This window comes from Palaemon carinicauda, chromosome 19 (assembly GCF_036898095.1).
Source record: "Palaemon carinicauda isolate YSFRI2023 chromosome 19, ASM3689809v2, whole genome shotgun sequence".
In the NCBI taxonomy this organism is placed as follows: domain Eukaryota; kingdom Metazoa; phylum Arthropoda; class Malacostraca; order Decapoda; family Palaemonidae; genus Palaemon; species Palaemon carinicauda.
Genome location: NC_090743.1, coordinates 72,049,655 through 72,064,494, shown reverse-complemented (window position 1 = coordinate 72,064,494; position 14,840 = coordinate 72,049,655). Strand labels below are relative to the sequence as shown.

Here is a 14,840-nt window from a genome sequence, read left to right as displayed (position 1 = left end):
AGCCTGTGACTCGGAACTTGTTTTCACACAAGTAAAGTGAGAACGGATTCCCGATGCAATTTTATCTTTAGAACATCATATGAGCGTCAGCTCTTGATGTGACTCAGGAGGTCATGCAGATGTTTAATGGCCTGCCCATGTAGATGCCCAAACTTCTTCATCAGACCAGTACTACTACTGTTACTACTACTAGTGGGCTGACGTGCCTTGTGCATGAGCGACTAGGTTGCCTCCGCTGTTCCCTGTATCTAACTTTAGGCACTTGTTTTGATATGTGGTTACCTTATAAGTCGACATCTTTATTGGATAACAAGTTCTACATTAATCGCGCATGCGTTCTCGCTCTTACACTGCCGGACCTCTCCAGGAAGGTAGAACATAGTTTTACGTAGCGGTTGCCGCAATAGAAATCTTCCGATCACTCGCTCCTGCTGCCTTCCCTGTGATTCGGAACGTGACTCAAGAAAAATAATTCTTCTGGATTATTTTCTCCTACTCTCCACAAGTTAGAGAACTTGTCGGATCACTTACACGGTTATGGGTTCTGATTCCTTGTGATCTCCTCCTCGCCCCTTCATGTCTGCATAGGACAACAGATCCATAAGACATAATTCCTCGGGGTTATTCTTTTTCATCCCCAATTTTTCTAGGGAGATTGAATCAGCTCATGCTTACGTCATGGATTTCAGTATAGCAAACATACATTTAAGGAATCCTCTCCTCTTACACCCAGTCATCGTTGGCCCAGGCTCCCTCTGGACTTTTGCAAAGTAACTTCAACCCTCCATCCTTGGGATTCTCCTCCGGGAAGGCGATATATGGCCAACCCACAGCTTGACCTTAGTCTTGTTTGTCAGCGCTCTGATGATGACTCTCTCTCTCAACCTTAGTTCACTCAATCAGTGGTAGGAATGTGAAGTCCAAAACATTGGCCAGATGTTTTCTGTGGGGTAACACCTTTTTTGTCCACGAGTTAGGGTTACTCTGTTGTGGCTGTGAACCCCCTCCTTTGGGTTCGTAGTACTCATCTCTTCTTCAGCCATGATTCGCTCAACCACCATGACTCGCCCTAATAACAGGACTCCTTCATTTACCTGTAATGAATCCTATTGATGGAGCATACAGGACCTATTGCCAAACTCCTGCGGGAGTATTGGGGATCGACATACTTTACATGGAACTGTGGATCGTGAACAGGTGATCCAAGTTGAACGAAGAGCTTTTTCCTGCCAAGGCTTACGCGAACACGATCCAAGGCTTATGCAAACACGAGTTGTTCGGGAACCCCTCTGAGTGACTGAGGTCAACTGCAAGGGCAGAGAATCTGCAGTTTGGCTACAAAGAACATGCACATCATCACAGCCCATCTACCTATGGAGGTGCGATGGTTGGTCTCTCTATAATCTACGCAAATCTGAACATACGTATAGATATCTGGGCCCAGGCATTACGTCATCATTGTATGACTATGTTTCTCATCAAAGATCCTCCGAGCTTCTAGTATCAATCTTCTTGTAGAAAGGCAGGGGGGGGCCCCACACAAGTGGCATCACACGTCCTCCGTATTCTGGTTCAATTCCTAACATCATTGCTACGTGAACCTCCTGGAATGAGGGCAGTTTTATGCCCCTTCAACAGCTTTTCACTCCATCAGTTCCAGCAGTTGCCTTCAAGACACTCCATGATGTTGATGAAGAACAACACCACGGTATTACCTTTTTTGCGGCACCTTTCTATCTAGCAGTGGCAATGCTAAGATAGGCTGAAGACAACTTGGTGTCCCTATCAGCTAATTTCATTCCGAGCTAAAGGAATGAACTCGCGGACATCTGAGCAGAGCAACTCGGATAGTGGCCTCCAAGTGGTCTTTGAATCATCTAGTAGCCAACAAAGTCTTGACTTTGAGAGGTTCCCCGATAGTAGACCTGTTCACAACTTTCCTGAACAGCAGGCTCCTACTCTACTGTTCACCAGTTCCGGATCCCCGGGCTCTCTGGCAGGATGCATTCAGCAGTGGGACAACATCGAAGTTTACAATTTTCCCCCATTCTGCCTGATGAGAAGGGTACTCTAAAAGGTAAGATCATCCACAAAGCTAGCAATAACCCTCATAGCTCCACCATGGTATCATAACAAGCAAGATGACCCAAAGCTCATGATGTTAGGGTCTTAGATACATTCCTAGCGTTTAAGGAAACTGCTCTCTGACATAAATCCTACAAGCAGGTGTATAGAAGCGTCAGACTACCTTCACTGCCAACTTCCTGTAAGACGTGACCCACAGGAGCATGAAGATGTTCTCCTTTTGCCCTGTGGTGGCTGCACAACAAGTAGTTTAAACACCTCAGGCTCCTTGATGGACAAGTAGCAGATGATGAAGGGCAGAGTTACCTGGTATTAAGGCTGGGATGAATGACAAGAATGACTGACTCTTTCTTTATCTTTCCCTCTCTGGAGGAATAGCACCTATGGTACTCTGCAGGCTGACCTCCACTGTTTGTAGGTAAAACCATTTCCCTTCTGTAACCTGGTATAGAGATGTATACTTGTAGCATCCCCGTACCCCCTGGTGAGGTGGGATTAAGTAACGTCTATGGTTGGTTCAAAGATTCCTACGTTTTTGAGAATTCATACCTAGACTAGTCACACTGCTAGTATCACAATCACATATTGCTCATGCCGTTAAAGCGTGTTATTGCGCATAGGTTTTAGTGAGGTGTCAGGGTTTTCCCACTTAAAGTTTGTAGCACGAAGGGGGAAAAACTCCAGGTCAAAAGCTAGCCAGTTGGTTAGGACTTCTATCCACCCAAAGGGCAAGTCATCCCTAATAAAGAGCAAAAGAGTTTGTATTTAGTGTTAGAACAAATAAAACAAACCTTGAGATCTTTATACAAATTTGGCTTGCCATAATCTATCCCCCGGTAAGTCCTGCCAGCAAGCAAAAGTGATGATAGAACACAGGTGTGTGTGTTTGTGAACAGGGTAGCCGGTACCATCCCCCTACCACCTGCTAACTAGCGGTGGGATAGTGACGCCCCAAAAGTCCTATGGCTAGTCTTTTAGCTTCACCGAAAGTGTATCATTAATAAAGAGCTCAAGGTTTGTATCGTTAGGGAAATTACAAATTAATTTAAATTTATCATTTTACTCAAACAAGCTCTTCAGATCCACAAATTTCATTTCCATATCTATATTGAAAAGCAATTACTGTGCATGATGGATGCCTGAGGATCCAGGTACCATAAGTGTTATGAAATTACCTTTCATATTCTTAAAAAACTGTTAAAACTAGATGAATATTTGGGACACAAATTTAGCCATATTATTGATTGATGAGTATATGACAGTTTTATTTAGTTACAGTACCAAATATTAGCAGCATAACAATAATTTTTTTATACATTTTTGCTAAAAGTTTGTAATCACTTTACATTATATTTCAGTGTTTGTTGCAAGATGATGCCTATGGACCATTTGCTGATAGTATTAAACAGTAAGTTGTTAGAATTTTATCATTTATTATTTGATTAGAAGAAAAAGGTCAAAGGAAGACTTTGTACTTCAGAAATCACAGAGTTATAAATAGCATTTCTAATATAATGCAGAATATTTTACAGATGTTTTATGATTTTTTTTCAGACATCTTTCAGGTAGAAAGTGTTGGATCTCATTCCAGGAGGTTTAGTAGTAAATTTCAAATATTGTGTGTAAAATTGGTTTCAAAATCAGTATGATTTTCTCGTTTCGGTGGTGAGGATAGTGAGCTGATTTTTTTTTCAATTCTAATCTGTCTTATTGAGTGTGAATAACATTGATGTGTGGAAGTGTCCTTAAACTTACTGGAGATAGAAAAATTATTAAAAGATTCAAGTAAAGTTTTGAATAAATAGGAATATCATGAGCATGGGACTTCTAAAAACTACTCCCTGAGCTGTGTACTCATTGTCTTTTCAATGCCGATGGACTGCTACCTCACATGCTTTTTAGCTACCTACTCTTTCTGTTTCTGAGTTGGAGCTTCGACACCCTCGATCATGTTTTCTACCTGGACAGTGGACTCCTGCTCCTCCCTCATCCAGCGAGAATTCATTTGCTCTGGTTGAGAGGATGCCACCACTGGAGGCTATAATGGTATGCTTGCATGCAATGGAAGTCCTAGAGTTGGAGTGACGGATGGACTTATTCCCCCATGCTACAAAGGAATAGTACATGTTACTAAGGCTGTCTCTGCTGTGATCAGTGCCAGAGATTCTTCTCCCACTGTCGTTGGTCTTCCCGGGCCATTGTTGGCCCCCAAATACATTCCGGTTTCTGTTACAAAGCTCATACAGTAGGGTCCTGAATTATGCGAGAATTTGGTCGATTAATGGCCCTGGATAAATGGAAAATCACATATTTCGAAACACATGACAGGAATGATTCCATTAGGACCATGACAAACAGCAACTTGCCTATTAAAATGTGTTTACTACCCATTTTCAGTACTTTTTATGTACTAAACTGTATTTTTTAATATATTAAATTGTTCTTATAAATAAATAAAACATTCAAAATGTTTTAAAGTTTTAATAACTGGAATTACAACCAGGATGGGTGTAGTTACCCTATATTTCCCCTTATAACACAACCTAAAATTTGGACAAATTTTAATAAGTTTATCATATCTATTGTATAAGACAACTGGTGAATAGCAAAACCATCACTATATAGACTAGCTTTTGTTGTATCATTGAAAATCCAAAATTAATGAAATAAAGGCGATTTTATATCTTGCGTTTCCTAAACACGTCAAAAAGCACATTAAAAGATGGAAACCATTGTTTTGTTTACGTTCATCCCTGATCATAACGAAGAAACGAACGCATTTACACATCTGTATATGGGTTAGTTTTTGCAGCAACAGCTATCTTACCAAGTTTTGATTTTATGATGATTGTGTTATTATCAATGTTGTTTTACTTAATTTTTCTTAGAACTTCGAAATAAATTAAATGAATGCAATTTATATAAGGTTCTTCTTGAACACGCCGCCTAAAACGAAAACCTTCTGTTTGTTTACTGTACTCTCCATCGTTGATCATAATGAAGAAATGAACTCATTAAACACAAACGATCAAGGTGATAACTAGGGATATTAAGAGTTTTAGTAGATATTTTATTACTGTGCAAATATTTTACTTACCGTATCCTTATAAATTCCTACATACATAGAAAAACATGAAAACCATTTTGTTTGCGTTTAATCAATATTAGCAAACTGTCGCTAATGACAGTATGATAATTCTAAACTTACGAAAGATAATTGTCCATTCCATATCCAAAATACTTTTCCTAACTTCAGGTATAAGTCAACTTGTACTCACCTCAATTATGGAACCATCTACAAAAAAGAGAAGAAAGTACTAGGCCGGTTTTAAAGTCATCAAACAATTGCGTTACCGCTATAGCGTTCGATATGACAGATTGTGCGGGGTTGGAGAAAGTAAGAATAATTTGAATCACGACTGATTTTTAACATAACTGAAACTTCGTGAAGAAATAAAGATTGCATTTGTTAGAGAGATAGAAATAGAAAAGGGCTGATGTCTTTTCATGAATGCAACCCATTTTTTCCAGGAAGATAAATATTGCCTTTTTGTGGTGTTGGACTTGTACTCTTCTATGAAGTCAATTCTTTCCCTTGCAAATCCGAATTTTTTTTGAGCCGCGAGGGCAAGAAAATAATTAGCTGAAGGGTTTTCGTTATCCAGGAGGAAGCGTAGACAGTTGTCTGTTAAACAACTTGGGGCAACACTGGAGATGGTAGAGGGGTTTGAGAACCAGAACAAGAGGGTACCGATTGCTCTTGGGCCACTTGGAAGCCACCAGGAGCTGCTGCTCCTTTGAAAGTCCACAGTTTGTTCAGTACTTCCAGTTGGAGGTTGAATGGAGGAAATAGGTAGATGTGAGACCACTGGTTCCAGTCCAGAGACATCGCATCCATTCCTGTCGCTTCCGGGTCTAAGTTTGGTGCTTCATATCGGGAAAGTTTTTTGTTGAAGCTCATCGCAAAGAGATTGATTTGCAGTTCCGGTACTTGCTCTAGAATAAAATAGAAAGTTTTTACATCCAGAGACCATTCTGTTTCCTGAGGCTTGGATCTTGACAGGGCGTCCGCCATCACATTGCGAACCCCATTGAGGTGGACTGCTGAAAGATGCCATTTCCTCCTTTTTGCTAAAGAGAGAATGGCTAGGAGTACATGGTTGCTCTGAGGAGATCTGGAGCCCTCTCTGCCTGTCTGTTGACACAATGCATTACTGTATTGTCGATGATCAATTTGATGTGTGATTTCGTCTTTGGGTATAGTCTCCTCAGAGTCAGAAACATTGCCATAGCCTCAAAAACATTGATGTGAAACTTCTGAAATGCAATCGACCACTGACCCTGCACTTTCTTGGAAGAGGAGTGTCCTCCCCAACCTTGTTCCAAGGTGTCTGTGTGAATAGTCACAGAAGGAGGAGGGTACTGAAGAGGGACATTGTTTGATAGACTCTTAGCAGTGGACCACACCTTGAGCTGCTTCCGCAGTAAGGCCGGGGTTTTGTGGCGAAGATCTCTCCAAGCATTGGATGCCTATCTTCTCCAGACTCTGTTGGCATTTTTGAGCCTTGCTTTCAGGATTGGGTCCGTTACGGCAGCGAACTGTAATGACCTCAAGACCTGTTTTTGTTGTCGTCTGGTGAGTACTTTTAAACGAAATAGGCACCTGACCAAGGTTGCGATATCTTTTCTCTTGCCTTGTGGTAGAGAGAGGGTGTGTGACTGTAGGTTCCAGTGAAGTCCTGTGACTGTAGGTTCCAGTGAAGTCCTTACCACTGGAATTTCTGAGCTGGAGATAGCCTGGACTTCTCGAGGTTAATTTGGAAGCCCAGAGATTGTAGGAAGTTCATGACCTCTTCGGCTGTTTGAAGACATTCCGACTTCATTGCAGCCCAGACTAATGAGTCGTCCAGGTACACAATTACCTGAAGGCCTCTGTTCCGAAGTTGTTGGTTGTTTCGTGAAAATCCTTGGAGCTATACTGAGCCTGAAGCTAATAGCTTTAAATACGTAGGCCTTGTTTGCCAGTCTGAAACCAAGGTCTGTATTTGCAAGATAGTTAGCATCTGGAACTTGTCATTCAGAATGAATTTGTTTAGTGGGCAAAAGTTCAAAGAGTGTTCGAATCTTTCTTGGGTACGCAGAATAGCTGCCCTTGAAAGTTCATGGATTTTTTTGCGACGAATGACTCCCGGAGAAAGTCCTGAACGTAATCCTCCAAAAAAAGGGTTGTGGGTTGAAAGAACCTCTTCAACTGGCATGGTTTCTGTCTCCATTTCCAGCCTAGCCCTTTTGAGGCTATGCTGTGAGCCCAGGGATCGAACTCCCATTGGATAATTTAGAAATAAAGTATAAAGCTATTTGTGATGGTGATATTTGTACATGAAACAATTTTAGATTTTTTTTTTATATGTTTGTTTCTTTGTCCAGTTTCTTTGGTAGTCATCACTTGTGTCTGTGTTGTTTATTTTAGTTTGGCTTTTTCCTTATTCCATGTCATCCTCATTCTATCTGTAAGTATCATTGTCATTATTTTAATTCATTTTACTTTGATCTAATTTCCAGTTCGGTTGGACATGAATATGAGTTTTTGCTGATTCATGAGCTCAAAAAGCTGAATATTAGCTTTGAGAATGAAGATGAACTTCGCCTTAAAGGTTATGATAAAACTCCAGATGTAAAGCTCAACATTCCCCTTGGTAAGCTCTGACAGTATTTGTAGGAATTAATCGTGCAATAGAAAATTTTTTTGATTTGATTGTGTAATTTTAAGAAAAATTGAAAGTACAGTAGGGTCCCGAATTATGCGAGAATTTGGTCGATGAAAGGCCTCGTGTAATTGGAAATTCGTGTACAGTGAACCCTCGTTTATCGCGGTAGATAGGTTCCAGTCGCGGCCGCGATAGGTGAAAATCCGCGAAGTAGTGACACCATATTTACCTATTTATTCAACATGTATATTCAGACTTTTAAAACCTTCCCTTGTACGTAGTTCTGTTAACAAACTACCCTTTAATGTACAGAACACTTAATGCATGTACTACAGTACCCTAAACTAAAACAGGCACAAATATTAAAGGTGATTTTATATCATGCATTTCCTAAACACGCTAAAAAGCATGATAAAAAATGGCAACCAATGTTTTGTTTACATTTATCTCTGATCATAATGAAGAAACAAACTGGAGGTAGAGCTTTGCTTATTACCCAGACATATTTCCCATACTTTTCCCTTAGAACTACATCACATCTTCCTACTTTAGATATATATATATATATATATATATATATATATATATATATATATATATATATATATATATATGTGTGTGTGTGTGTGTATATATATATATATTTATATGTATACACATATACATACCTACATATATACATAAATACATGCATACATATATATATATATATATATTACTGTATATATATGGGTTATGGAAAAAATCCGCGAAGTGGTGAATCCGCGATGGTCGAACCGCGAAGTAGCGAGGGTTCACTGTATTTCGAAACACATCATGGCGACAAACAGCAACCTACCCGTCAATTTTTTTTTCACTCCATTTCTAGCTTTCTAGCTATATATATACTGTATATACTCTGTGTGTGTGTATGTATGTGTGTATGTATGTATGTATGTATGTATATATTATATATATAAAACATATATATATATATATATATATATATATATATATATATATATATATATATATATATATATATATATATATATATATACTGTAGCTTTTATCTATATATATATATATATATATATATATATATATATATATATATAATATAATATATATATATATATATATATATATATATATATATATATATATATATATATATATATATATACTGTAGCTTTTATCTTAACAATACTGTAAGAAATCCTTCTTATAGATTTTTTTATAAAATACTGTACAAAATTTCTTTTATGGATAAATAAAACAATAAAAAGTTGTTAAAGTTTTGATAATTTTCTATGACTGTAGTATTTACTACTGTACTATGCATAGCTTACTGTTTTCAGTATTTTCCGAATAATGTAGAATTATTTCCTATAGATACAAAAAACAAAAAAGGGTTTTCAAGGTTTGATACAGTATCTAGCAATAGTTAAAAATTACAGTATAGTACTGTATATCCATGATGACACTCCCACACGTAAACACGGCCACTAGGCGCAAGTGTGCACTAGGCTGCTGTACGATAATCTACCGCAATTTTCTGCCAGAAAACATCTAAGTGTCCCCCCTGGACCAGGTTGCCGCTAACGTACCGTCACGCTTTTTTTGCTCTGAGTGGTCATTTCACTAATGATAATTTTTCAAAGTTAATATCATTTCTTTATGCTTATAATTCGTAATTATAGTTAAAAGTAGGGATATTAATTAAATGGTTGAGTAAAAAAAACAATTAATATTACTATTATTTCATTTCAAATGGCTGCATAATACTGAATATTCTAATGGGTTCTTTTTATCTTCAATCGTAAATCTTACGCCTGGATAAGCAACAAAAGGAAAGGGATAAGTCTCTCTCCTCTCTCTCTCTCTCTCTCTCTCTCTCTCTCTCTCTCTCTCTCTCTCTCTCTCTCTCTCTTCATATCGTTTCCTGTATAGTTTTCAAATATGTTCGTCATACATTTGTACATTATTCATCCACTTTACTCTCTCTCTCTCTCTCTCTCTCTCTCTCTCTCTCTCTCTCTCTCTCTCTCTCTCTCTCTCTCTCTCTCTCTCTCTCTCTCTCTCTCTCTCTCTCTCTCGGCGTTTCCTTTCCCTTTATAGTTTTGTGAAATTTCGTTGTCCAGTCATTCGGTAATGAGAAGTCATTTTCGCTTTCGGCATCGAAAGAAAACTTTGTTTCTTCAATATACTCATCACTGGAGGATTCAGAACTTGTGCTCTCATTATCAAACAGGTTATCATTATCAAATTCCTCAACAAGAATATCATTTATTTCATCTAAAGAAATAACCTTCATCTTTAGACCGTTCATTACAAAAGGAACAACAAATAACCACTTATGCATGAACGCCCGAGCGCACTGATAGGAAACCAGTTTTCTAGTAACATCAAGCTACCTTCAGAAAAATAGTTGCCAGACATCATAAGTTTCTATTCACAGTCCCCATATGCTGAGTGTTGCCAAGTGGTGATCCTATACTTACTATACGAGTAAACGTAATATCACGAGACTGACGGCTTGTAAAAGGCAATTAAAGTCATGAACGGAATATACAGTTGAAGGCGGTTCCAAGTAGATCGTGGTGAACGGTTTATCACGTGGGTGACGCTTAACAGGTTAAAAAAACATTTTATATAGTTCGGTATTTTCTCTATCCATCCTCTCCCAGAAAACCTTCGAATGTGAATTATCGGAATGTGTGCAGATCTTGACAGTGCGATAACTAGTTAGCGACTGAGAATAAAAAAAATAAAAAGCCCGATTGACGATGCAGATGAAGAGGATATCGAATACCGATTTTTCCCTAATTGATTTTTTCTACGTTCTGTCTAATCCAATGTACAGTACATTCTTATGTAAAGGGCGAACCCCAACATTTCTTGATGCTGCTACACTTTAATTATAGATATTTTACCACCTATTTATAATCTTTATTTATAATAACATCTTTAGTAAAAGCTCTTCAATATCACTTTCAGGAGTAAATGCGTTTATGATCGACGATGAAACGTAAAAAAAACGTTTTCCTTTTAAGAAGGCGTTTTTTTAGGAAAAAAAAAACACGAAACAAAATTGCTCATATTTAAATTATTTTGATTTTCTAAGGATAAATAAAACAACATTAATTATAACATTATTATTACATAGTACCTGGTAAGATATCTTTTGCCGCAAAAGTTAACCTAAAGACAGATGTTAAAATTGGTTAGCGAGTTCGTTATGATCGGCGATGGAACGTACTAAACACAGTAATGGGTTTGGTTGTAGTGACATGTTTGGCAGTAGCATGATATAAAATAGTCTTTATTTAATTTAATTTTTGGTTTCAAAAGTACTATATAAAAGAATTTCAAACAATTTAGATGAAACGGAGCACAACGCACTACTACTGGATGATAGCGGTAGTCTTGCACAGGAAAGCAACAAAGGTGTTCCCATGACGATGCTGTTCTGTTGATTTTTTTTTTTGGATACTTTTCAATATTTCAAATGACACTGTTGTTTCGATGGTTTTTAATTTAAAGTTTAATGAATAAGGATTTTTCACCATAATCACAACGGAAGTATAAAAATTAATTAGTACAAATATGGAATATTATACATATAGGTGTTGGACAGTTAGTTAGGGTAGCCTAGCGACAAGTTCACACAACAGATGGGCAAACCTTAACATTTTTTCATCCAAAATTAGTCTTAAAATGTTTGAACAGAAATCTTTCTCTCACATTCTCCCCCCCCCCCTTCTCAGACATCGGGAAACCATCCCCCCCCCCAATACAATTAAGAAAACGATAGATTTCCTACGCTTCGCGGTGCTTGACTCGCAGATTTAGAATGCTCCTCGCAGATACAGGAAATTTAATTTTTAAAAACTATCGATCGCGTAATTAGAACACGTGTAATTCGGGACCCTACTGTACTGTATATATTTAAAATTAATGTATATCTGATATTTTTTAAATATTTAACTTAGCCGGTGAATATATAATAGCTGCAACTCTGCGGCTCGACAGAAAACACACTCAAAAAACTCGCGAGCGATCGCTATGAAGGTTGCGGGTGTGCCCACCAGCGCCAACTGTCGGCCAGATACCACTCTTGCATGTAAACAAACCCTTCAATTCTTCTCTGTCGACGTTGACGACAAGACGTATTCATACTCGCTGTAGAACCTGGAGTTTTCTCATCATATTTGGTGAAGTACTTTATTTTGGTTTGAGCTTTCGCAGTACAGGTGTTTTTCCTCAACATAAACTCTTGAACTCTTTATTGAATCGGATTATTTGTTGATGACTTGGATTGTTTTTGGAATTTTCTTTGACTAATTCAAAATGGCTGACCCTTCTCAAGTACCTAGATTTCGAAAGTGTAATGCTAGGGACTGTAATAGGCGTCTTCCTAAGGCTTCTCTCGACCCACATACTGTTTGTTCCAATTGTCGGGGTAAAACCTGTCAATTGGGAGATCGGTGTGAGGAATGCGTGGGCCTTTCGGAATTCGATTGGCTCGAATACGATAAATATGCACGTAGACTAGAGAGAGATAGGGTAAGGAGAAGTTCATCTAGGTCTGTAGATTTTTCCTCTCCACATGCCCCTGAACCTAATCCTTCTCCTGTAGTGGTTGTTCCTAACCCCCCTTCTAGCACTCAGGAACCGTCTATGCAAGACATGTTACGTGCTATTCATGCCTTGGGGGAGAGAGTTGAAGCGTTAGCAAGTGACCGTAATCAACTCATGGCTGACGTGAAGGAACTTAAGTGCCATAGTGCCACGGCGGAAAGTGGGAAAGTGATTAGTGCGCAAAGTGTTGTGAACAGTGTTGCGACCGAGGGTTCGTCTGTTCGTGCCTGTCGTTCACCTAGTCCGGGACCTCTTGCAAGCTCCCAAGCCCAGGGGAGAAGTAATGTCGTACGACTTATGGGTTCGAGAGGCCTTGATCAGCGAACAGACGTTCCCTCTATGGTATCAGGCGTATCTCACCAAGATCGCCCCTACCATAAGACGAGAGAGCCCATTTTTACCTCGTCTTCCGAAGGCTTTTCACGCAAGAAACCGTGGAGCAAGGTTTCTAGGCCTCTTAAACGGAAGTCGGTCCCTTCAGGACAGGTCCAACGTCCCGGATGTAGTCATTGGGACAGTTCGGACCCGTTGCAGTCATCGGATGACTGCTCGCCGCCTAAGCAAGGCAAAGTTGTGCCGTCTCAGACGCTAACCCCGTCAGTTACCGCACCCATTCCCGTGGACCCAAAATGGGTTATACTGCAGGACATGCAGTCTAAGCTTGCGTCCCTTATGGAAGACTACAATGCCGACAAGGTTTCCGTTGAGCCTAGCCGTTTATCTCATCGAGATCCTGGCCTTCAGCCACCCAAGCGTTCTGTTGTGCGTCCTGTTGACGCTGGTGTAGCCAACTCACGTCAAGCGGTTGGGGTAGTTCCACACTCGATGCGATCTCGTGTGGATTTTCAGTCGCATGTGGACGTTAGGCAACTCGCTGATGCGCCTGGTGACGTTCAGGACGTTCGCCAACCATCGGAGTTGACTTGTTTTGACGTTGAACGTCAACTTCCGCAACCTAGAGTTGTTTTAACTGCGCAGACTAGGCGGTCTAAGCAGTCTCGGGTGGACGCTGTGCGTCCTCACGCACCTGTTGTTGTTGACAGTTCTCAGACTGTCAAGCAGTTACAGGACGCTGCGTCCTGGTCCGCCACTTATGCACCAGTGCGGGTGGACGCTGCGTGTCAAGCATTGCCAACCCCTTTGCTTGTTTCTCATCAGTTGTCAGATGAGGAACTTTCGGATGAGGACGTTGCTGACCCTCAGCCTGAGGATCATCCTTCAGATATTGATGAACCTAGAGCAGTTCCGCCATCTATGGACTTTAAGAAAGTCATGCTCATTTTTAAAGAGTTGTTTCCCGAACACTTTGTCTCTGTGGCTCCCCGTTCGCCGCCGTCTGAGTTTGTTTTAGGCGTTCCTGCTGACATGCCAGCCTTTACAAAACTTGTACTCTCTCGCTCGTCCAAGAGAGCTTTACGGCTGTTAGGCGATTGGTTGGAAACCAAGAGGAGTTTAGGGAAGACGGCCTTTGCCTTCCCCCCATCTAAACTCTCGTCTAGATCGAGCGTCTGGTATGCCACGGGAGAAGTTCTCGGCTTGGGAGTCCCTGCCTCTGCCCAGGGCGACTTCTCAAGCCTTGTAGACTCTCCCCGCCGCCTAGCCATGAGACGCTCGAAGATTAGTTGGTCATCCTCAGACCTTGACCATCTACTTAAAGGCATTTTTAGAGCTTTTGAAGTTTTCAACTTCCTTGACTGGTGTTTGGGAGCCTTGAGTAGAAAAATCTCATCGGCCGATAGAGATGTCTCCTTACTCATTATGTCCTGCATGGATAAAGCCATCCGCGATGGATCCAATGAGCTCTCCTCTTCGTTTACTTCAGGAGTCCTTAAGAAGCGAGAGTCTCTTTGCTCTTTTCTGTCGGCAGGAGTGACTCCCTGTCAACGATCTGAGCTACTCTTTGCCCCTTTATCAAAGTTTTTGTTTCCTGAACTTTTGGTTAAGGACATAGCTTTGTCTCTAGTGCAGAAGGACACCCATGACTTGGTAGCGTCCTCTGCTCGCAAAGGGACTCCTTCGACTGCCTTTTCTGCTAGACCTAGGATAGACACTCCTGCGTCCAGGTTTATTCCGCCCTTTCGTGGCAGAGCCCCCAGCAGGGGAAGTACTCGTGCCGAAGGAAAGAGAGGCAAGAGGAAAGGAGCCAAGTCCTCACGTGGCAGAGTCTGACTGCCCGCAACTTCAGACAGCAGTAGGTGCCAGACTCAAGAACTTCTGGCGAGCCTGGGAGAAGAGAGGCACAGATCAACAGTCTGTGAGGTTGCTCAGAGAGGGGTACAAAATTCCATTTGTACACAAACCTCCTCTAGCGACTTCCCCCATCGATCTCTCTCCCAAGTACCGAGAGGAAGCAAAGAGACAAGCCCTGAAACTAGAAGTGTCTCTTTTGCTAGAGAAGGGAGCGGTGGTCAAAGTCTCGGACCT

At 40.4% G+C, this 14,840-nt stretch overlaps 1 protein-coding gene across 3 annotated transcripts in view; it reads left to right on the top strand.

Annotated features, from left to right (window-relative positions):
* Window positions 1-14,840, top strand: part of LOC137658264 (CDAN1-interacting nuclease 1-like) — a 230,164-nt gene that overhangs the window by 185,940 nt on the left and 29,384 nt on the right. For all 3 annotated transcript variants that reach the window (XM_068392936.1, XM_068392937.1, XM_068392935.1), the window contains exons 6-7: window positions 3,444-3,493; window positions 7,648-7,781. In XM_068392936.1, coding sequence (XP_068249037.1) covers window positions 3,444-3,493; window positions 7,648-7,781 — 184 coding nt within the window. The remainder of the gene's footprint in view (window positions 1-3,443; window positions 3,494-7,647; window positions 7,782-14,840) is intronic.